Genomic DNA, 24212 nt, shown 5'->3' on the forward strand with positions numbered 1-24212 from the left:
AAAATATAAAGGGGGGAAGAGGGAAGCAAATCAATTGGAATTCTATTAGCAAACCTAAGATAATCACTGCTAACATTGTGGCTTATGTCCTTTCAGTATTCTTTTTTCAGTGCTGATAAATTGAATTCTTAAATACAGACTCACTATACAATTCACATTATAGCTTATTTTCATAAACATTGTCCAATGGGTAGACTTTTAACATTACCCTTTCAGAAAGTTTCTTAGTAATTTCACATTCAGAATAAACACAGCAATGAACAACCAACAGTCAGGGCTAGACCTACCTCCATGGAACCCAGAATCTGTATGGTGAAGAGTAAAAGATGAAGACCGTATACCCTTTCTTGAGAAATCATCACATTCTGCAAGAAATTCAAGGGAAGAGGTAAAATCACTTGCAAGGACAAATTATCCTCAGCCTGTAGTACGATAGCATAAATAGAACTTCCTTTTGTCTACATAGGTCATCATTTGCCACATGTTAACCTTTGAAGGTCAGTTTTAAATATTGGGGTTGATGGGTTGGCAATTATAAACCTATAGTTACATTAGCATAAAACAAATGAATGGCTTCAGCAGAATATTATATACCCATTCTGAGGTTCTAAAGAAAATATTTTGGGGAGGTTAAGAGACAAGCAGTGGAGAATTGTGGACTTTTATTCATTTACATCAGCATTTTCAGGGACCTGAATATAATCTTTCAAAACAAAGGCCAATCTATATGTGTATATAAGAACAAGAAACATATTAAGTTTTACAGAGTCTGCCACATGCCAAAATGCTAGTGCCTGCTTGTTTTTCTTTGTATAAAGACTGACTTTGCAATACAGAATGTGAATCATTACCATGTTCTGCTACTTCCTGCAGGATATCTTCCGCGGGTCTCTGAAAGGACACAAAGCTGCCAATGAGAGTTGAGCATTTGCTATTTTTGCATCAGATTTCCACCTGCCACTTTATGACACAGTTCTCAAAAACCAGCGCTATTCAGCCTTGCCTGGACAAAACAACTCATCTTTATTCACCAGGCATGTAGTGAAGAAAAAAAGAAATCAAATATAGCACTTTTGTATTTCAGTCACTACAGAATTACTTGTGGGAGTGTGTCTAAAATGCAGATTTTGGAGCCATCCACTTCCAAGATTCTGAAGCGGCTGGTCTGGAGTAAGAATCTTCTTTTTATTTAACAAGGCTTAGAAGTTGAGTTTTCCTTTTATTTTAGTTTGTTTTATGGGGACTGAGGTAAATGATAGCCGTAAGCAAGAATGAATACCAAGATAACAATAAGTTAATGTGATAATGCTGTTAATTTTGTATGTCTTACAAAGATGATTTCAGTGCGATGCTCAAAAAGCAAATAGGGTCCATAAGATCCTTTTAAACAAATGTCACAATTTAGAGTTTATCTTATACCCAGTTTTAGGCTAGGTCACTGGTGGGGATCCATGAGGACCCCCACTCTCTTCCAGCCCCCACCCCTTTTCAAGTCACTCCAAATAAACATGTTCTTTTAATAAAAGAAGCATGTTATCCATAGCTTCCAGACCAGGCCTCTGTATTCTCATTTCAGCCAAATTGACTTCTACAAATGCTAGTTCAAATAATGGTTTGGAGGCTCTGCTTTGATAGTGACGAACAACAGGATAAACCTAGGCAGCAGTGATACCTTAGTAGAGCCACCTTCTTGAAATATAATTTTCTTTGTCAAGGTAAAATTAAAGAAAACAAGGTAAAAACAAAGAAAAGTAGTTTGAGCTTACCTTAAAAGTTTGTTCTCCCCTTTCAAAAATAAATGTTGGTTGAGCAATGACAGATTTTTCTATAAAAGATGAACAGGCAAGCAGTCAAAGTGTACACTGACATCTCACAAATATTTGAAGAATTTTTTTTATTTTGTATTTTCTTTGCCTTTGGGTAAAATCCTATTTTATATGGATACTATTAAATTGCATATTTATTAAAAATTTAACAATTAATTACAGGAATAATACTGAGGGAAATAATAGTATTATGCTTCCATAAATAGGTAATCTCATTAAAAGAACACACTTTAACTGTTTAAAGAAAACAAAAATGCCTACATTTAGAACTTCATCAAGACATAGACATTAACACCATTACTTTAGGAATAAAAAGTTTTAATGAGTGAAAACCTCAGCTGAGTGTAGTTCTACTTGGAATTGGAGCTTAAGCTATAATGGCATAGATGCATTACCTCTCATCCTTAAAATAATCAAAATAAATTCTCCTTCCTTCACTAGTGTAGTTGTTTCTAAACTATATTTGCAGTGCATATTTACATTAAGGATCTATATTACACAATGTTGTAAAGTACATAAAATTTTTCTTCATATTGCTGTACGGCTTGGTCAAAGGCCTGAATCTGGACCTGGGCTATCTGGATTCATTGTCTTCCCACCATCTGGAGTAGGAGAAAAGGCTGTAGAAATGGAAAAATGAGTTTATTTATAATTTAGACAAACTGGGTTTGGCCCCTCTTGAAGGCACAGGACTACTCCAGTTTATAGATGGGGTAGAATAAAAGCCAGGAAGTATGCTGACATAGATTTAGCCAGGTTTTGGCCCACCAGAGGTGCCCAGGAATTGTTGAATGCTTCTTGGCACCAGGGCTGCAGGTGGTAGTTCCTACTCTCAGCATGAGGAAGTTGGAGAAAAGTTTATCTTTTTTTTTAATCCTAATCTTTAGGGATCTATTTTAACCTCTCAGTTACATTTGGTCCTGCCAATCTTATTAATCTTTTGTATTTTCCTATTGTAGGTAAGACAATAGGTAGAAATTCATTAATTTTATCATAAATATAACAGCTTTAAATATCAGCATTCTACAATTCTTGGGGAATATTATATGGGGGTTAAAACTCAGGCTCAAGATGTGTTCAAGTATAAGTTCTATTATTAATTGACTGAAAATGTTGGGAAACTTAATATGTCTGTACCTTGATTTCATCTGAACACAAATAAAACATATAACAGTACTTATTTCATAGAGTTTGTGTGAAGATTAAATGAGATTTTAAACTTGTAATTACTTAGACTTTGATAAGACAAAGAAAAGCCTTAAAGAAAGAAAAATGAATATTTGACACACCACCAGTCCCCCATTCTGTATATAGTAATGGGTATTTTTGCTTTGTTTGTTTGGGGTTTTTTGTTTCTTTGTTTTTTAAAAGAATTTCACCTTTCACATTATAGCTCTAGTGACATCTGGTGGAAAATACAGGAGTTATAAAGTGGCATTAGATAGCTATTCTGATCTTTTATGTAGAGTAAATTTTAACATAAATTTTACATACTAAGCAACTAAACTAAAATGGAAGGTGAAGAAAAGAATGCCTAGAAGAATATTTTAGTTCATTAACAATTTTTTAGTCTATGTTCCAAAATGCATAGGTTAATGAACACAGGAAACTAGTCCATTCCAATAATAAAAAAATATTTATTCAACATATATGTTTAGAAGGTGAAAAATAAGCAAAAGAATTTATGGATACTTTATACTGTTTTAAGTCTCTTTTTATTCATTACATGCCAAAGAGCCTTCCTTCTCAAGCTTTTAGATCATAATTAACTATGTGGTGTCCTACATACTACCTAGAAGTAGCCAGCTGTACTGCAGATAAAATGGAGATACCGTGCAATAATGATGACACTTTGTGAGCCTGAAAAGGTACAAAATAAAATGCTATAAGCTAGGTAGGGATGGGCTTGAATATTTGTGACCAGAAGAGCATACTGTGATCTAATAATACTGTACATGGTTTGAAAACTAAAATTCTTGGGCCTAATCCAAGCCATCTGGTTTTTGTTGCTGAAACAGAGCCATGTTCATTCCTTGACATAATGTCTGTAGTTGCTTTCAGTGCTCAGTCATGGACATATTGTCTCTGGTTCCTTTCAAGCTACAATGACTGACTTAAGTAAATGCAGGAGAAGATTTGATATGCCTGAAAAGCCTGAACTATGTGCCATCTGACCATGTACAGCTTCCAATCCTTAGTCTATAAGATTTCTCTCATCAAACATTCAGATGCCCCTTATCCCTTATCACCACAGGAGAATATGGTTAAACTTCCATATCTGCAATTGTGCATCCTTAGATTGAACCAATTTTAGATTGTATTTTAATAATTGGTATCTGTACTGAACAGGTAAACTTGTCTTGTCATTTTCCCCTAAACAATACAGTATAAAAACTACAAAGGATTTTTTTTGTATTAGACATAAGTAATCTAGAGATTTAAAGTGGATGAAAGGACATGTGTGTTATATGCAAATACTACAACATTTTATAGAAGGGACTTGAGCAGCCCCAGATTCTGGTATCCAATCCCCTGAGGATACTTAGAGAACCAGAGACTATTTGGGCTCATGGATGTTTTGATGTGGCCATAGACTTGACCAGTGGAATACTGCATAAATATAGTGTAAGTTTTCAAGCTAAACCTACGTTTTTGGCTAGCCACTGCCCCTTCAAACATAAAATGAGCACAGAACCACTGTAGTTGATTGGGACTTGGATGAGAAAAAAAGGGGGGGTATATTGTTGATATTCTATGGTTTTTTGCTATGCAGCAAAAACCAACAAATACAAAAGGTTGTTAAAACTTCTGCCTAAAATAGATACTGCCAAAAAAATGTATACACACTTCAGAAAAATTTGTATAAATATTTTAATATTTTCATCTATGAGGGATCTTAAAGGCTACTGTATATTGCAGAAATCCATTACACTGCCAGCCATTAGAGATGAAACTGAAAATGCCTGTGCAGCAATCTCAATGGACACTTTGACCAAGACTACCCAAGCAGCAGTTCATTGTGCTAATAAATGTCTGGAAGCTAATGGCCACTGCTTTGAGCACCTCTTGTAATTGTAGAGGCCAAAGGTAACTTGTATTAATCTCATGATGTCTCGATAAAGTTAGTATTAAAATATTTATACAAGTTATTCTTTTCCTAAACTGTGTATACACTTCTTGGCAAACTCTATACTCCCATGGAGGTTTAACTGCTCTAACTGAAGATACTGGAAAAATCCTGAAAAGGTGTGGTTTAGTCCCTTCTAGGCTATTTCAAACTTTAATCAGATCAATTAGAACATTTCCTTTCTCTACCTATGATAAGCAAAACTGAGTCACAATCAAGCCTAACCTAGAGATCCACTAGACTGTCTCAGAATCTTACCTTTCCTATGTTTAACATGGTATGAGAGCCTGTCAGTTTTTTGGGGTGCTGTTTAAATGTCTTCTTCCTAAGCTGAGCCTCAAAGAGGGAGGGACAAGGGCAACTGGGGTCACAGACTAAAGCTTTTCCAATCTAGCTTTGCACATGAAGTTCACAATTGGACTCTTTACTCAATTGCAAAATGTGTATCCCTTAAGGAGTAAGAGAAATAATGGCTCCTCAGAAACTTCACAAGAGTTAATATATTAACCAATAGTTAACATGTAAATGACAGTGGGGAGGTGATCAAAATACATGCTCAACTTTTAAAAACATAATTTCACAGAATTTAATCTTACATCTCAAATTGTTAGAATGTAAACCTTTTTAGTGTCATTTTCTTGAAATCAAGCTAAACATCAGTAATCCATTTTCTTCAGAAAGATACTCAGGGTCTACAAATTTGTCACTGAGAACCTTGCAAGCTGTCCTTATTCTTAGGTGTTCAGCCTTTCCTTTGATTCTCTATGCCACTAATATTCTACCTTGGGGAGATCTTTCTATAGCCAGTTTTTGTTTTCAACAAGCAAGAGTGGTACACGACTACAATCCTGGTATTTGGGAGGATTGCTGCAAGTTCAAGGCCAGCCTGGGCTACATAGTAAATTCAAGGTCAGCTTGAACTCTATATAGCAAAACCCTGTTTCAAAACAAAACAAAACAAAAAAACCCGGGCTGGGGATTTAGCTCAGTGGTTCTGGCACCTGCCTCGCAAGGTCCTGAGCTCGATCTCCGGTACCAAAAAACCCCCCACAAAATATCTTTTTAAAAATACAAACTGGAAAAAAACCTCCTGAAGTTTCAGAAAGGCCAAGACCTTATTTGTTTCATCTTAGCACTTTGCATATAGTATCCTGCACATTAATAGATGCTAAATATGTAATGTTGCATAAGTGGATACAGATTATGTACATGTACCTAGCAATGAAGGTTATATAACAAATATAAAGATCTTAGGATAGTTTTTAATGGGAGTGTTTTAAATTATTACAAAATAAGTAAGATTTAGAATAGGAAAAAGTTTTTAGAAGTTTGTCTTAAAATGACTTTGGAAGAATGAGAACTGAGTAGAAAGGATATACTGATAAAGAATATTAATGAAAGGGCAGGGGATTTAGCTCAGTTGTTCCACCGCCTGCCTCACAAGCGCAAGGTCCCGAGTTTGATCCCCAGTACCAAAAAACAAAAACAAAAACAAAACAAAACAAAGAGTATTAATGAAGACAAAGAAAATAAGTCTTGTGCTTAACTACATAAGGAAAATGAGGCTGACAGTGAATCTAAGTGTATAGAAAAATACAACCCAACATTTGCTAAAATGAACTAACAGCAAACTAGTACAATGATGCTGATTTTACATCTACTTTATGAGATGAAGAAAGTATAATCAAAACTTACCCAGTAGACTGAAAGTACCTCATAACTTGCAACTTTGTATAACCGTAGGCTCTAAAACTTAGTAGGCATAAGAAATCATTTGCTATACTGAATCCATTCTACCATTTACCTATTAATACCATAAAAATATCAAAATATTTTAAGACAAATTTAACACATAACAGATTTAACTTTATTTCATCATTATCATTTAAAGCTTGATTTTGTTAAAAAAAACATTTTTAAAAATTTTAAAATTCTGTATTATAGGAATTAAACAATACAAACATCCATTGCTTTATGAGTTCAAGTTATATAAATTAAAATCAAATAATTATAAATTTTTTCAATATTGGAACTATACAATAAAATGACAAAAAGACCCAATAAAGCAACATTTCATTACTTTCAGGATCTAAAAAAAGGTTCTGAATTTTCACTTTCCTTGCTGTTTTATATTCACATATCTCTCTATCCAGCTTAATCATTTAACCAAAATGAGTAGCTTCTGGGGCTGGGGATTTAGCTCAGTGGTTCTGCTGCCTGCCTCGAAAGTGCAAGGACCTGAGTTTAATCCCCAGTACCAAAAAAAAAAAAAAAAAAAAAAATGAGTAGCTTTATAGCAAAGTAGCTTTTTAGAAAAAGATTCTCCATCTACAATCACTACCTTCAAAGGAATTCCCATTACAATATAGATGAAATCTGCTGGTTCCTCATGAACAATGTACAGTATCCTCATTATGTTAGCCCAATGGTAAGTCAAACAGGCACTTAAAAAAATGGAACAATTATGCACAGTTCATTAAAGTATAATGTTGGTTTTTCCCATCTAAAAATTAACCAATGAAATAAAACATCAACTATAGTTGACTTGGTTTCAGGAAAACCACATTTGAGAATTTTTTTCCATTACGTTGCTTCCCTTATCTCATCCTCAGTCATTGACAGGAATTTTGTAGGCCACCATGCTATTTACTTTGTGGATTGTGGTAGTAAATGAATGAAGACGGACTTCCTCAGAATTGGTAATGAACTGTGGTCCCTACTCTTTCCATTTTTCAGGTACAACCAAATCTCTGTATAAATCAGGAGGTTAAATGAACAAGAAACTTCTAATAATGGAAGAAATGTCACTGTAGCTGTGATCTGTCTGATTACCGAATGAATTTCATCCTGAATAGCTTTCTGAGACTTTTCTCTGGGAGCACTATCATCTTTTGCAGTCTTGTCACACTCAATATCAAACTGCCATCTTTCAAGGACTTCACCGCTTTCAATATTTGAGATGACTACTACAAGTTTCTGAACAGAACACTTGTACAGCCAATCTTTTAGTCGTTGCACCACGTTATTGAGGTATTTTATGAGCTCAGGATCAGTAGTTACAAGCAACGTGAGTCCATATTTCTGCACTCGAGTAAAGGTTTCAGATAGATGTATACCACGCTGATATAAAATGCTGTTGATGCCAAATGAGAAGAACTCGGCCACAATTTTGGCGCTCCCGCGCAAGGTGATGCCTTGCTCCCAGGCAAGCTGAAGCTCCATGGCTAGGCCCACAGATTAAGGTGCATGGTTTCACTCAGCAAACTGTTTGTTTTTGCAATGCTAGAGATTGAACCCAGTGTCTTACACATAATAGGCAAGTGCTCTTCCACTGAGCTGCATTCCCAGCCCCTAATTCCAATCCTAAAACTCATACCTGACCTCACTAAATGATGGCAACAGACATATTCTTAATTAGTCTAAATAAGACCTCATAACTTTTCTCATTATAGCAACCACTGCCAACATATTATCTTGACACACAGTGAGGTAATTTGCCAACCCTGAGAAAAATAAATAAATCTCTAGCTGAGGAATTTCTAGAAACCACCAGACAATTACATCTGTCACATGCAGAAAGAAGTTTCCCATTTCCCTACAATCTTATTCTATAAGAGAGTGTTATAAACTCTGCCAGAACACCCTTTGTGACTCTCTAGGAATCATGTGAACTTGAGTGCCTTCTTCCAGTTCAGTGAAATAAATAAGCTGCTCAGTTCTTACTCAAGTGCTTCTTGTGCAATCTGCTTTTGGACCCTGTAAGCCTCATAAAATAATTCCCAATTACATACTGGCATTCCCATCCATCTGAATAATTCTTTGTTCTTTCTCAGAACTAACTCCTTCTCTAGTAATTACATTAGATTTAAGCAATGAGATTCCTACTGGGGTAGAACCAAAGCTAAGAAATATGCATATGTAGGAAATAGATTTTGTGAATGTGTAGTGGAATGTTTCTGAATTAGAATTATTAAAGAAGCTTTAATGAACTTGGCTTACAATAGCCATTCTTAAAATAGTATGGCTTGAGGTAAGCCTAGACAAATAATACGTTGACTTTTGTTCTGTCAAAACATAGAACTAAAATATGCAAAAATGACCTTCAATGGTAACATTAAGGAAGAAATCATTAAGGCTGCTTGTAGCCTGGATAGTGTATATAGTAATCTAAGAAGATCACTTTTTTGTTAATTTAACAAACATTTATTGAGCATTTATTCTGCGTGTGTGTGTGTGTGTGTGTGTGTGTGTGTGTGTGTGTACTGTGCTAGGGGGTAGGAATACATGATCTAATTGAAGGAATATTAATGTCAGTGCAGCCACCTTCTCTCCTTGACCCTGCTCAGCACATTGACAGGTTAGAAAGCAGAAAATCTCCATACCTCCTCTTTAACCCAGATTCTGGCCCCTTCTTCTTAGCATTTCTCTTGGCTCCAAAGACAGAGTTAAAACAAATATTTATAAAACCAATGGATCCATAGCAGACTTCTTAGCTGACCCATTGGGAAAATTTTAATATTTTAAAATTTAGCCTGTCTTCTTTCTAATGATCTTATTAATTTTTCAACAGATATTTATCGAAGGGTAACTACTATGTACAATACATTTTCAAGGTATTATGAAGAAAGCTATAAAGTAAAGAACCATTATTTCAGGCCTCATCCCACTGATACTGAGGAGTAGAAACAAAACAAAGCTATCAATTACAAAATTACTTAAATTCAACTGGGAAAGGGGTTACAAAAGAGAAGTACCGGGTTCTTCGCAAGTGACAAGCAGGAATACATGTCTAGTTTTGGGTGTTATGGTAGTGTTCCCAGGAGAGGTGACATTTAGATAGACTTGTAGAGTGAGTAGAATTAGCCAGGCAATCAGAAGCGGAAAGGCATCCGCACCAGAGGAATGTCTCTGAGGAAGGATGGAGCTCTGCAGATTCTAATAATGTAGGGACCGGTGGGGCTGGTCCTCCAAGAGAAAAGAGGACAGGTGCAGAGATGAAGCTGGAGCTTTGTAAGGACTTGAAAGTTCTGCTGAGTTTCATTTTATTCAAGAAAAATGAGAAAACAATGAGGGAGTATTTACTCTAATATAATTTTTTTTTTAAAAAAAAGATCATTCTGCCTGCTGTGTGGAAAATGAATCAGAGGAATGGACTGAGAGAGAGGAAATAAGGAATCTAATTTAGAGGCTAGCCTAAATTTTTTTTAAAAACCTGATAAGGTTGCTATTTATTTATTTAAAATCTTGCATCTATAGTTTTTTTTTTTGCAGAAACTAGAATTTTTAAAAGTTTAAAATATAGTCTTCTGTTACAAGGAATAAAAATGAGGGGCTAGGAAAGAAATACTTTCACACTGGCAGATTAATTTTGATGTTTTGCCTCTTTTAAGGTTCATGTAGCATTTAATGAAATCCTATATTCATGGTTACTTCTTGAATATTTAAGAGATGACATTGATTTGTCCTACAAAGATTTCATTGAGAGTTATGTCCCCCCAAAACCTCATATCTCAGAGCTGGGTCTTTTGGGAGGTGATTGCATCATGGGTGTGTGATAGTGAATTATGGAAGTGTGATAACTGGATTAGCCCACTGATCAGTTTATCATAGTTCTAGATGCTAGGATTACTGAAGAGAGAAGCTTCACCCTGGGTGTGGGTGGCATCAACTGAGAGGCTTGTAGCCTGGATGGAATCAAAAGGCAAAGAAGATTCCCCGCTTGCTATTTTCTACCTGCCCTCCCATAGTCTCTTTCTCCTATGCCATGCACATCTACCATGCCACCCTGCCTTGGAGCCAGCTGACTATAGACTGAAACTTTTACAAACTGTAAGCTAAAATAAACCTTTCCTCCTTTAACTTGTGGCTGTCAGATATTTTGTCCCAGCGATGAGAAAGTAACCAAAACGATTGAGTATCTGGATACAAAGGATACAAAGTGCTGTACTATGTAAATCAGCCATGATTTACCTGTAATTCTGTTCTATAATAGAGGTACACTGAGTCAAGGGCTTTCATTCATCTTGCTTAACCTCCTCAGTAACCAAGCTTCTAACACACAAGCTTTGGGGAATATTCAAGATCCAAACCATAGCCCTGACATACATCTAACACAAATTTGCCAGCATGAATCAAGTTCTAAATGAATAATATGCACAATCCACCATCATACCAAGGGTAAAAATCAGTATATAATAAAGGCAAATGTATTTTGCAATTTTTTCAAAGTTGATTGACCACATACATGTACTTCTATTCCCTCCTGAAATCAGAAATCATACAATATTAACATATTTTGGGGAATAGGGGGAACAACCACCAAGACAAGAAAAACTAAAGAAAAATAATAACAATAAAATTCTGGAAGCCAGAAAATGAAAGGATGAGTAACTGATTTAGCAGGCCAGGAAAGCTGAACTGCAAGTTCAAAAATAGCAGTGGGAATGCTAAAAAGCAACCTGGTTTATCCTCCATAGATATACCAATGTTCAGGAATTGGTATCATTAAGGACTTCCAGGAAAGATGAAGTTTAGTTGAAAATAGGAAGATGTCCCATCTATTCAACAGCAAAGCAACTACTCTCTCCTAACCTAGCAGAAGTCTGGAGGGTTATTCCCTAGCAGAAAGAAAAAATAGATGGCATAATTTAAAATGGATATTCTGTAATGAAGAATGGGGTTAGGTGAAAATTCACATGCTGTAATAGTTCTGCATTGTTGCTATAACAGAGTACTCCAAGTTTAGTGACTTAAAACAATACAATTAATCATATTACAGTTCTAGAGGCCAAAAGTCTAACATAAAATGAATTAGCAGGACTACATTCCCCCAGCGGCTCTCGGGTAGAATCCTCGGCTTTTTCAGCATCTAAAGGCTATTCTCACTCTTTGACTTGTGGCTCTTCATATTTCTAACCTCTGCTCCCGCTGTCACAGCCTCTTTGACTGATTCTCTGGCTTTCTCCTGGTTTTAGAGTAACACTTTTGATCACCCCCCAGGCCATCTACATAATCTAATAATCTTCCCATCAAAAGACCTTCAAGTCAATCACTTCTATAGGGTTTCTTTTGCCATGTAAGTGTGCATTTTGACAAGTTTTGGATTTTAGGATGTGAACATCTCAAGGGAGATATCATTGCATCAACCATGTATATACAATGTGAAATCCCCATTTTACTTGGTTCACAGAATGCTAGCATCTAGGCCTATTTCATCCAGGAAGGAAATTAGATTTTTCTCTGGACAGTCTGACCGACTCAAACAAAAAGACTTTAAGATATTGATAGAAGGATTCCATAATGAATGGTCAAGCCACATGATGAGACCCCAGTTCATGGGCAGATACCTGCCAATCAGGCTGTCAAGGATCACCAGACATAAAACACAGGAGCAAGCAGGTAAGCAGGAGAAAAATAAATTGGATGAAAAAGGCAATATAGAAAATTTTAGGCATATAGTTACAGATATGTCATTAATATCTTCATAAATGTTAAACAGCCACAAAACAAACCAGAACACTACTTGTTAAGAGAGCAGAGAACTTTTAGAAAGCATGAGCTTTTAGAAATCAGACTTTAAAATATGATGTAAAATCAATAAAAGAATCATTGTTGATCAAAACAATTAATAAAAGATTTGAAAATAAAGTTGAATAATCTATAAACCAGAGCAAATGAACAGAAATGGAAAATAGGAGAAAAATATAAGAAAACTTTGATAATTAGTTTGACTCCCTTAGAAATCTAATATGAAAGAAAAGAAATTCTTTCTCTAAGAATTCTATTCTCTAAGAAAAAGAGAATATAGAAAATGGAGGGAATAAAATTATCAACAAATTATTAAGGTTTTCCCAAGTTGAAGTACATAACTTTCCAGATCATAAGTGCCCAGAATTCTTAGGGCATGAAAATACTGATGCACATCCTAGGACACCATGGAGAAAGGAAAGGTCCTAACAGGAATAAAAAAGGTCACATACAAAGAGATCAGAAATCAGAATGGCTTTAGCTTTCTCAACAACACTGGAAATTAGAAATAAAAGCCACAAGTTTTTCAGTACTCTGAGGGGAAATGATTTCTACTCTAAAATTATAAACTAGTTGTCAGGGGTGGTGGTGCATACCTAAAATCTCAGCAGTTGGGGAGGCTGAGGCAGGAGGATCACCATGAGTTCAATTCCAGCCTGGGTACATAGTGAATTCGAGGCCAGCCTAAACTACAAAAGCAAGGACTTATCTCTAAATAAATAAAAAATAAATAAGCCAATAAAGCTTTGATTAAATGTGATGATATCATAAAAACATTTCCAGGCTGAGAGTTCTCAAGCATGTATCACACATCCACCATTGTCAGGCTGCCTCTGGAAAATATGCTTTACCAAGAGAGCTGGTAAACTAAGGATCAAAGACATAGGGGAGCTGATTCAAGAGAGATGAATGTAGTCTCCCAGGTAATGGTAAGAGAATTTTCCCGAATGACAGCAGTATACAATCATAGGCAACCAAGGCACAATGGGAGAGGCCCCTGAGAAGACTTCAGGAGAAGGAATTCACAAGAAGATTGGACAGAAACCAATTGCTTTTCTCAAGTGGTTCAACATTTTGGAAGGCTACTTAGAAAAGTGGAAGAAGATTTTTGGGATCACCTGGTGATATATATTAAAGAACTAAGAATACAACAATGAAAAATATGACACAATCATCAACTCCAGAGAAAACAAAAAGGTGGTCAAGAAAGGAAAAGTAATCACAGTACATTTACATGGCTCAATTGCAATGATATTTACATAGTCACAATGATGTCAATACAAAATATTGTCCTGCTCAAACTTATGATACAACACTTTTTTTAGACAAAGCCTCACTATGTAGCTCAGGCTGGCCTTGAACTTACTATATATGCCAGGCTGGCCTCGAATTCGCAGTGATCCTCTTGCCTCAGCCTCCTGAGTGTTGGGATTGAAGGTATGTGCCACCATGCCCAGTGAGACAACAATTTTGAGAAGATGAAGGAGTAGAAAGTATACACATGTGTGGTAGTAAAGGTTGTAGGTTCCAGGGGAATCTATGAAAGGGTGCTAAATTGTTTCATAGTCACAAGAATAAATTTATTCTTTAAAAATAAAAATAAAACAATAGAACTATATTCATGATATTTGGAGAGATGTAGGTGAACAGCAAAAGGATGACCTGGGAAAGCTGGATGCTCTTGCCTCTGAGAATCAAGAAAAGAGAGAGGAAAAGAAGGGACAATGAGTAGACTGCAATTTTTCCAGGAAAGCCTTGTGGAACCATTTGATTTCCTAAACCACACATATATGTGTAACTTTTAAAACTAAAAAAAAATTTGAAAAATTCCTTTTCTACCATAATGCTTATAATTAGAAGAAAAAAACCCCTCATACTCTTTATCAAGGATAGATCTCTTTTTGAGTTATACTGTCTGGCAAGCATTTCTTAGGTTTAGCTGTTCTTGGATTAAATATATATGGAACAAAGTGTGAGAAAAATGGACTCACTGAGTTCAGAGAACAACTGGAACTTACTCTGCATAATTGTAGACTTGCTCTTTATAATGCCATCCAAACCCTGGAAATGCATTTTACGTTTTGGCCTTCATCTTTACTCAGAACACTAATCTGAATCCCCCAATAAGAAGTTAGCTGGAATACTATGCATTTATGTGATAGCTTTATTCTTTAGGACTCCCAAATGCCACCACAGTCAGAGTTCACATAAATATAAATTTATTCTTTCCCTATATTAATGTATGCCATAAGTCCTCTGTCCCTGCAAAATTTTGAGTAAGTTTTAAGATGTTGTTGCTGATCTATTTTTATATGTTTAGTTGACACTTGGTCTCAGACAAACATTTTTCAACTAGGAAAATAAATGGAGGATTTTGTTGATGAATCATATCAGAGAAGAGGGTTTGCAAAGATCTACTGAACCAAAGATGGTCTGCAAAGCTGAATAAGAGACTGAGAGAGGAATACCTTTGGCTCAGAGTCCAAGTGGGCACAGCGACAGGCAACTTTTAGAGACTCCCATTTTTCTACTCCATAGATTCTACCACTTGGATACTTTCTTGCTGCCTGGTAGTTTAGGGGAGGTGGAAAATGAGTTCTCCATATTGCATAGAACTAGGATGTCCTAGACAGGTCCAAAAAAGGATACGAAAAGAGTCCTTGCACGAAAGATGGTGGCAGAAAGCCCTCTGGAGTGGGGTGGATATTGGAAGATGAATCACTTCTAAATGCTACCAGGACTAGAATTATCCCCTTCGACTATTGCCCTGGAAGACTCTGGATGGCCTTTCCCTTTCTTCCTGGACTTTTCCATGTATCTCTGTCTTATCCTCTTCTCTAATTTTTTCTCCTTGGACACTGTTTCATTTTGTTCTTGAATACTATTCCTTTATGTTCCTGACCTCTTAAACCTGTCACTTGTGTCTGGCTCTTTGGTTGGTGAGAGCATGGATTTTGGATCTTTGAAGTCAGATAGTCCAAGAGCTGTGCATTTTACAAATTTACTTTAGCTTCAGACTTTTAATTTCTGTCTCTCTATATCTTTTAAAAATTTTTATTAGTAGATTTGCCATACATAATGATCACATTCATCAGGGAAAATTTGTACCTGTACATCATATATCTTAATTCTTTTTTCCCCATTCTCCTCCCTTTCCTTCAACCTTTCTTCCCTTTCCCATTTACGAAAACTTTGTTTCCATTTTTCCTTCTATTCTTTTAAAAAATGCCTTTTCCTTTCCATCCCTCTCCTCTCCTTCCCTTGTTCCCCTTCCCATTTGAACAAGTTCTTCCTCCTTCCTAATATCTGTCCTTTATTTTTTTCCTTATTTACCTTTTGAGTTTCTTACACAAGAGTAATAATGTGATGTTTAAACTTGTGTGTCTGATTTACTTGACTTAAAATTATGGTCTTCAGATGCATCCATTTACCCAAAACTGTCTCTAGTTTATCCTTCTTCATGGCAGAATAGTATCATTGTATATAATACCAAATTTCCTTTATACATTCATTTGTTGATAGGCATATGGGCTGTTTTGGAGATTTAGCTATTATAAATTATGAGGTATAAACATGGGTATGCATTTATCACTGAGGTATGTTGCTTTTAACTCTTCCAGGAAGATATGTATCTGGAAGGTGGAATAGCTGGGTCAAATGGAACCTCTAGTCTTAGTTTTTTGAGGAATTTCCATACTGATTTTCATGGTGGTTGTACCAATTTACACTCCCACTAACAACAGTGAGGATTTCTTTTTTTCCTCATAGCCTCACCAGAATTTGTTATTGGTTTCTTGATAACAGCCATTCTTTCTGGAGGGAGATGGAATCTCAGTGCTGTTTTAATTTGTATTTCTCAAATCACCAATGATGTTAAACTTTTAAAAATATATTTATTTGCTCTTTGTACTCCTTCATCTGAGAAGTGTTTATTCATTTTAGATGCTCATTTTTTGATTAAGTCTTTAAATTTGGAGGGTCTGGTTTGTTTAAGTTGTTTATATATTCTAGATATTAGTCCTTTGTCTGAGGAGTAGCTGATAAAAACGTTTTCCCATTCTGTGGGTTATCTCTGCACTCTGTTGGTGATTTCTTCTGCTGTATAAAAGCTTTTTAATTTGATGTGATCTTAGTTGTTGATTCTTTGTTATGAGAAATCTGGGTTTTATTCATCAAGTCTCTGCCTAGACCTAAGTCTTCAAGAGTTTTATCTATTCTATCTTCCAGTGGATTAGTGTTTTGTTTTAATATTTAGATCTTTGATGCATTTTGATTTTCGTTTAGTGCATGGTAAGAGATATGGGTATAGGCTTAATCATTGGCATGTAGAAACCAGTTTTTTCAGCACCATTTATTAAAGAGGCTATCTTTCTTCCAATATAGGTATTTGGCCCCTTTGTCAAAGATACAGTGGCTATGTGCTTTAAGTTGTTTCTGTATCTTCTATTATGTTCCACTCTGCATATATTTTTAAAGAGTAATTATGAGGATTGAAACAATGTATGCATGTGAGAACAGCTTCATTTTCAAACCTTTCAGGAACAAAATAGAATATTTGTCTATCTCAATCATCTATCTATCTATCATCTCTGCATCTCACCATCCTCCATGTATGCACACATATCCAGATACATATTCAGATATGAAATCTCTGTATATATACACATGCATAAATATATAGCAATATGTCAAGCTTCTGGTTGCATAGAAGACATCCAATAAAATTTGAATTTCCTTCCCTCCTTTTCACCAATCCTATGTCATATACACTCATGTAGCTACTCTATAATATCTCTGGTGGAAATGCCCTAATGTTTCTCAAAAATTTCCTTTTCTGTTCATTTGGTACCTTAATCATATCCCTAGTTTTATTCTCACATCTCCTTCATGTTATCTTGCTTTTCTTTTTAAAAAAATTTTTGAAGTTTCTGAATTCAGTCTATGGCCCATAAATAGTCTTAGAGATCTTTGCTCCTCAAAGTATAGTCAGTATAGATGAGCAGCATTGATAGAGAGGCTGTTAGAATGCAGATTTTGGGCCCCAACCTAGACCTACTGAGTCAGAAGCTATAGTCTACAAGCTCTGTAAGTTGTATGTGTATTAAGGTTCAAAAAAGTCCTTAAGAGCAGGTTTCTGTCAAACGAGGTCAAATTCAGGAAGATGGTAGTGGTGATTCCTGAAGTTAGTGACTACAGCTGCAGTTGTTCTGAGTAGCCTGGCAATTTAATTACTACCATATTCAAACCAAATACTATATTATGATTCTATGTAAGTTAAACTCAAAGGCTAGTCAGATGACTGAAAGAAACTGTTGTAAGGATATTGATATTGGTATTGAAACTAGTCATTCAGATATTCTGCTTGAAGCAATGAATGATTTTCTCAAAGGTGGAAAAGCTTGTTTTCTGTTTCTATACATCTGAAATGTCACTGCATAAGATTATTTAATATTAATTAATGTTTAATTGTTCAAGTGTGGAAGCATAAATTACATCAAAAGCACTTGTCATATTTCTAAGACTCTTTGTAAGTATTGGAAATATCTGAATTCTCAAGTGTGAAAAATGGTATTATTTATAGGAAAAATAGGTAAATCAGAACAAGTGAATTCAATCTCTGTACAGAAAGAGGAGACCATAGGGTCTGAATGAAAGTCTCATTAAAAAAGAAAATCTCCCAGACTATATTAAAATATTCTAAAGATGTTTTGAGAAAGGGTAAAATGTAGCCCAAGAAAAAAGAGGATCCATGCCAATTCAAATGAACTACAAGCACAAGACATTCTGTACTTATTTCAATGCATAGATGGGGGAACTCTGTAAAAATACAAAAAGGAATAAAATGAACAACAAGTTACCAACAGAAACATATTTTTTAAAGTGTCTTTAGAGAAGAAAATAGTAGAACCACAAAGTGACATCAGTAACTGTGATGGGACACTCTGGATTCTCTTTTGTACATTTCCTTTTACTGATTTGAAGATAAAATGACCAGAAGCCTAGAGAAAAAACAGCAGTTCACACAGAAAGTTTCCAGATGGACTCACAAAGCATAGGCACAATATGAGGCAGAAGACAAATGGGCTCTCCTGCAAGGATGACCCTCAGTCATTTCTGCTAGTTATAACCAATTTTGTGTACTGTAAATACCAGCTGCTTGTAAGAAATACAGAACGATACAAAATAAAGGTGTGGGGTGGGGAGGGCTTCCTTCTTTCAATCTAATTCTGTGATTGCAAAGACTGCACTAAATTTTTACCAAAAATGAAGCTGTAAACTGCCTTCTTTGAGAAATGTAGCATTTCTTAATTTAGATTCATTTATGAAGAGCACCTTTTAGAGAAAAAAGAATCAAATCTCTTCCCATCAAAACTAAGCTGATGAAGAAAGCACTCATTTTAGAATGGGAGTCATCTCACCATAGGAAATTGGAGAGAAGATGAGAAAACTCTCTCAGCTGCTCTGAATACAACCATCACCACACAGTGCTTTGTCTAGTCCATCCTATTTTTCAAACTCACCTACTTCTTCAGTTCACAGTCATCAAGGGACTAGTTCATGGTAGGCTAAAAAGACTTTCAACTCTTTCCATACTGGTTTACACATTGGCCTAGATCTAGACACAAACTGTTTTTAAAAAATCAAGGACAAAGATAAGAAAATATCTGATATGAGCAAATACCAAAAAAGCATCAAAGGTTGTGTCAGATGTAGACTTTGTAAGCCTCCTGCAAGCAGGACCAAAGCCTTGAAAGTTCTGTGTTGAAGTCCTCTTACACCAGCCCTAACACCAAACTGTGTTGCCTTGTTTACCATCCAATCATATATGGTAGGGTCCTGCAGCCACTGACTTAATTTCATCTGAATTTTTCAACATAGATATTTGCAGCAGCTATAGTTTAATCAAAGAAAAATTATTCCCATTTCTTAGAATAATTTTCTTTATTGATATTTTATGGTTAAGTTTGTAGTTCCTCAAGAATAGATAATTTTAATTAAATCTTTTCATATAGGACATGTGGCAAAATTACCCTATTGATCAAATATGGTGGTGGCTGAAAAAAACCTGACTTTTTATTTTTTTGAGAGGATTCATGGCCATCATGTGCATGTGACCTATATTAAAAATGATCAGAGACTGATATGATTTCATAAGTACTTTTTCATTTTTCACTGGACCATTTTCAATGGATATTACAACATGCTCCATTAAATTTCATTGTTGAAACATTAATCTTTGAATTATTTCTTTTTTCTTTTACTTCTTTTCTCTTCCTTCTTAAAGACAGCAGCTATCATATGAAATTCTTATGAAAGCCATGACTAGTCTTTGGCATTAACAAGTGCTGTGAAAAGTTAGACCTTATTGATTTCCCAGAATGCTTCTTTTATGCACTGGAATAATATAAAAACTTATTTGCATCATATTTTGTCTATTATAAAACATATTTAAATATATTAATTTATGTGAATAAATGAACAGCTGCTAGGAACCAGAATATATTATTTTAAACACCTACACTTTGGAGAAAGCAGGCACAGGTTCAGGTTCCCCCTTTTTAATTCACTGTGTGAGCTAAGGCAGGTCTTTTGAGCCCTCTGAGCCCAGGTTTTCTCATCTGTGAAATGGGAATCACAAGACCTATGGCATAGAGTTGTAATGATTAAGCAAGGTCACATGTTAAATGTTTAGCACAGTGTCTGGCTTGTAATAATGCTTAGTAAGCTGCAGCTCTTATTATCATATGATTCTAAAGGGATAAGTTATTAAACCTTTTCACCTGTGAGAAAACTAAGGCTCTAAAATGACAAGATGTATCCAAAGTCACACAGGCAGTATTTAGAGATCTGGGACTAAAACATATGAGAGCTGAATCTCATGGGTTTTTCTGAAAATCAGCTTCCCTCCCAGTATCTATTAAGAGTTCAGTGGCTCTTATGGCTTCTTCTTTTCTGAAAGGTGACTTGGCAAGTTCATAACAACTCTCTCCAGCTTCCATGGTCCTGTACAGACCTGGTGAAGATGTGATCCCTTGTTGCATGTATCTTCCTGTACTTTTGTTTTGCCATCTATAAATATTTAAGATCCTCTCATTTTTCTCACCATTATTTGTTTGTATGCTGACTCAAAAGATGATTGTTCATGAATGTGACATGGTGATCTTAACGATTTTAAATCTCAGTGTCAATATTATTTTCAGGCAAAAATAATAGAAGAATGTATTACCTTTGACTGAACACACTCATTTCTCTATAATTGAAGGTGTTATTTTGTCCATAAATAAGATCACTGCATGCTTTTGTGTTAAGGATACTTTTAATCTTTACTCAAATAAGTTTATTAGAACGAATGTGGGGTTTCTGGAATAATAGTATTAGAAAAATCTGCTTGCTCTTTGTCTACATCATTACCTGATTTGGGACCAAGGGCTAATAAAGATTCAGAATGTGTCCTAGGATGGGCTTGGTCAACCAGTACCATTTGGAAATACATATTTCATTTGACAGCATTTGAAAATCAGATATTTTCCCCTCAGAATAACTCACAGTGTGAAAATGCTCCCATATGTTAGAAATGGCTCTTTCCATTTTGCTGAGGGAGTGGGAAATAGAAATAAAGTCTAGTTTCCAGGGACATTGAAGGTATCTGTTGAGCAGGCACATGCAACAGAGTCAAAATTGTAACTTCTTAAAGTTAATTTTAATAATTCTTTAGTAGTATTTACTGCTAAATCTGAATAGCGATTATGAACAAAATATCATTAGTAGAAATTAAATCTCTATTTAAAAAACTAATAATACATTAATATAGCTTCATATATTGAATTCAGATCAATTTAAACTTTTTGACTTCAGTGAAAAAATGAGGTGTTTTAAAATTCCTTCATGAATTCCAAAACAGAAGGGCAGACAGAGAAATGATTGCGACTTCTTCCAATTCCAAAACTGTTTTCCTTAAACTTAATCCTCTTAGTCCTGAGCCTTCGAGTAATAAAGGAATAAATGGATGTTATTCTACTGAGAACAAATAATTGGGGGCCTAGTCAGAAGGGAAGGAACCAAGTTGCTAACTAAGGCCTCCTAAGTCCAGAAGGCCTATACACCTTCTCTTCCTGTGATAGGCAGAGCCCTAGGAGGCCAGCACTCAACTGCTCCTTGGTTTGAAGACTGACAGGTGTTACTCATCCTCTGTAAGGTACAGGTATGGAGGAGGAATATTGTGATGCTTGCTGCAGATGGTTCTGTTCAGGTATCTTGTTGCACTGGAGTAGAACTAGTTTGGGAAAAGTGAAGGTCAGGGAGTAACTTGCACACTTACCAGACACATTTTGCTCATCATGCTAAAGAAAGCTACAAGAGAAAAATTTTTCACACTTCTATCTGTGTGACTTAAGTCACATATAATCTTTCACTTATAAAATTCATGACTTAAAAATTCTCAGGAAAACTGAAAACAATTCTTCAAATCTGCCAGTTCCTTCCAGCTTTCGTGATCATTGGAGTATTATGACAAATCAAGATAAAAAATTGGGGAATATATTTTAATTATATAAAGTCCTTTTACCATTATTTAAAATAGTAATGACAGACATAACAAGATATTTGCCATTTTATTTTCAAGTGTGCCAAATAGCCTTAAGTACATACTCATTTTTGTGCAACAAGCCCACTTTCTATCTCCAGAACATTTTTGCTTTGTTTTATTTTGTTTGGTACCGGGAATTGAACTCGGGTCCTTGTGCTTGCACAGCAGGCGGCGAAACCACTGAGCTAAATCCCCGGCCCTCTAGAACTTTTTTATCATCCCAAACTGAAACTTTGTACCCATTAAACAGTAACTCCTTGTTCTATTCTCCCCACAACTGTTGGAAACCACTATTCTATTTCTGACTTTGAACTTACTATAAGTGTAATATGCAATATTTGTCTTTTTGTATAGGACATATTCCACTTAGCAGAATGTCTTCATCTACTTGACAGCATGTTATCAGAATTTCATTACTTTTAAAGGCTGACTAATATTACATTATTTGTCAACGAAAGGACTTTAACAAATCTCCATTTTCATTCTCTGCTTCATTTGCTCCACATTTCTACTATTCACCTCTGCACACATATTTCTTATCCACTCTTCTCCTTACTTCTCCTTTTCCTTGTCTACATTACTAATATTAGGATTATTACATAGCAAGTAAATACTCACGAGTATTTGAAAATTACATAAAACTTAAGTTACTCTCTTAATTTTTCTATCCATTTCCAATACTCTTTATTATAATATACTTATGTCATATAACTTGTGGAAGTAAATGGAAGTAGAGCACCATCTCTTCATACTAACCATTAACGTTGAGCACTATCTCTCTCTGCTATTTTCAGTTTTTTAATATATAAAGTCAGTTGAACTGAGCTAGTCTTTGAAGCCCTAAAGTTTAGTGATTTATGAGTTTACTTGGATGAATATTTGAAGAAAAGTATTGATTCATTTAATGAATATTAATTGCCTGCTATGAGCAAGGTAGTGCATAATACCTCAAATGTAAAGCTTAAAATATGGGAATTGTTCACAAAAATAAAATGAAATTTGGCAAATCTATTACATTGGTTTTTTTTTTTCTTTTTTAGTGTTGGGGATCGAACTCGGGTCCTTGCAACATTGTTTTTAAGATTTGTTTTCTTTATACTTTTTCTCATCTTAAGTCTGTAGCTAGGATTGTTTTCTAAAAGTCTCTCAAAACCTATTTTTCTTCATCCCATTATGAAGAAAATCATTTCCACTAATGAATTTCAGCTTATTTAGTTTTTAAAAAGAAAAACATCAATTTTTTAAATACATATTTGAGAATGAAGCTTCTTAGAATCAAAGTTGGTCTTATTTAAAAAATAGTACTCCAAAATCTGCAGCACTGGTAAGTGTCTTGCCCATACTCAGCTTATAAAAAAATAGAAACACACACACACACACACACACACACACTTCATCTGTAGCTTCATTTCTTTGCAGACAACTAAATTTTAACACAGACCACATAAAACCTAAATTGTCTATTCCCAGAGTTAAGAGATTTTGTCCTTTCTTTACTCTTTCTAAATGATGATCCCTCCTTCTAATGAATTTTATCAGAACAAGAAAGATTTGATGCCAATTAGTTGAATAGTCATTATGCAAATATCTTCAGACTATCATGCCCTGTTGAAAGTCTAGATCTTATTCCTATGACCTTTTGCTTGTTTACCGCCATCCACAGCACTGACACATCTGATCACTGGCTAAAAGAATGCAGCTTCTAACTAAATACAAGTGTCTGTTGCATTTTAAATCCTGACTTTTGAATATTTTGCTAGATTTTCCAACAGTCTTCATTAAAAAACAACTCAGGTGTGAAACTTACCTTGCCTAAATGTTGATTAAATTTCAAGTCAAGTTAATGATTTAATGTAATAGTTGAGCCAACACTTGAAATGGAGTCCTGAATTTAAATAAAAAATAAATTATAATAAAGAATAATATTTCATCTCTTTTAATTTGTAGTTTTTATACTGCCTGTTTATTTTGTTAAAAGCAAGCCACTTATCAACCCAGTTCCAAATATAATACATTTCCATCTTTCACGCATCATGTAGTGTAAAAGACATGGGCTTTGTGGTTACTTAGATTTAAGCAGAAACAACTAGACTTGTGAGCAAGCCACTTGCTCTGTGTTGATATATTGCACTAATACATACAGTTG

The 24212-nt window shown here is 35.1% G+C and overlaps 1 protein-coding gene and 1 pseudogene across 3 annotated transcripts in view; both read right to left on the reverse strand.

Annotated features, from left to right (window-relative positions):
• Ranbp3l (RAN binding protein 3 like) overlaps positions 1–24212 on the reverse strand; it is a 59068-nt gene that overhangs the window by 25135 nt on the left and 9721 nt on the right. For both annotated transcript variants that reach the window (XM_087189296.1, XM_004848609.4), the window contains exons 2-4: positions 1767–1825; positions 852–891; positions 288–365 (exon numbers count right to left, since the gene is read on the reverse strand). In XM_087189296.1, the coding sequence (XP_087045422.1) occupies positions 288–365; positions 852–891; positions 1767–1825 (177 nt within the window). The remainder of the gene's footprint in view (positions 1–287; positions 366–851; positions 892–1766; positions 1826–24212) is intronic.
• On the reverse strand, positions 288–23867 carry LOC147824508 (mitotic spindle assembly checkpoint protein MAD2A pseudogene; annotated as a pseudogene). The gene is made up of 5 exons (XR_015442235.1): positions 7295–23867; positions 6649–6757; positions 1767–1825; positions 852–891; positions 288–365 (listed from the first exon to the last, which is right to left on the reverse strand). The product of XR_015442235.1 is annotated as a mitotic spindle assembly checkpoint protein MAD2A pseudogene (transcript).

The sequence above is a fragment of the Heterocephalus glaber genome, unplaced genomic scaffold, assembly GCF_053883595.1.
Source record: "Heterocephalus glaber isolate CG9 unplaced genomic scaffold, H.glaber_assembly_v1.0 deba00001538, whole genome shotgun sequence".
Classification (NCBI taxonomy): Eukaryota; Metazoa; Chordata; class Mammalia; order Rodentia; family Bathyergidae; genus Heterocephalus; species Heterocephalus glaber.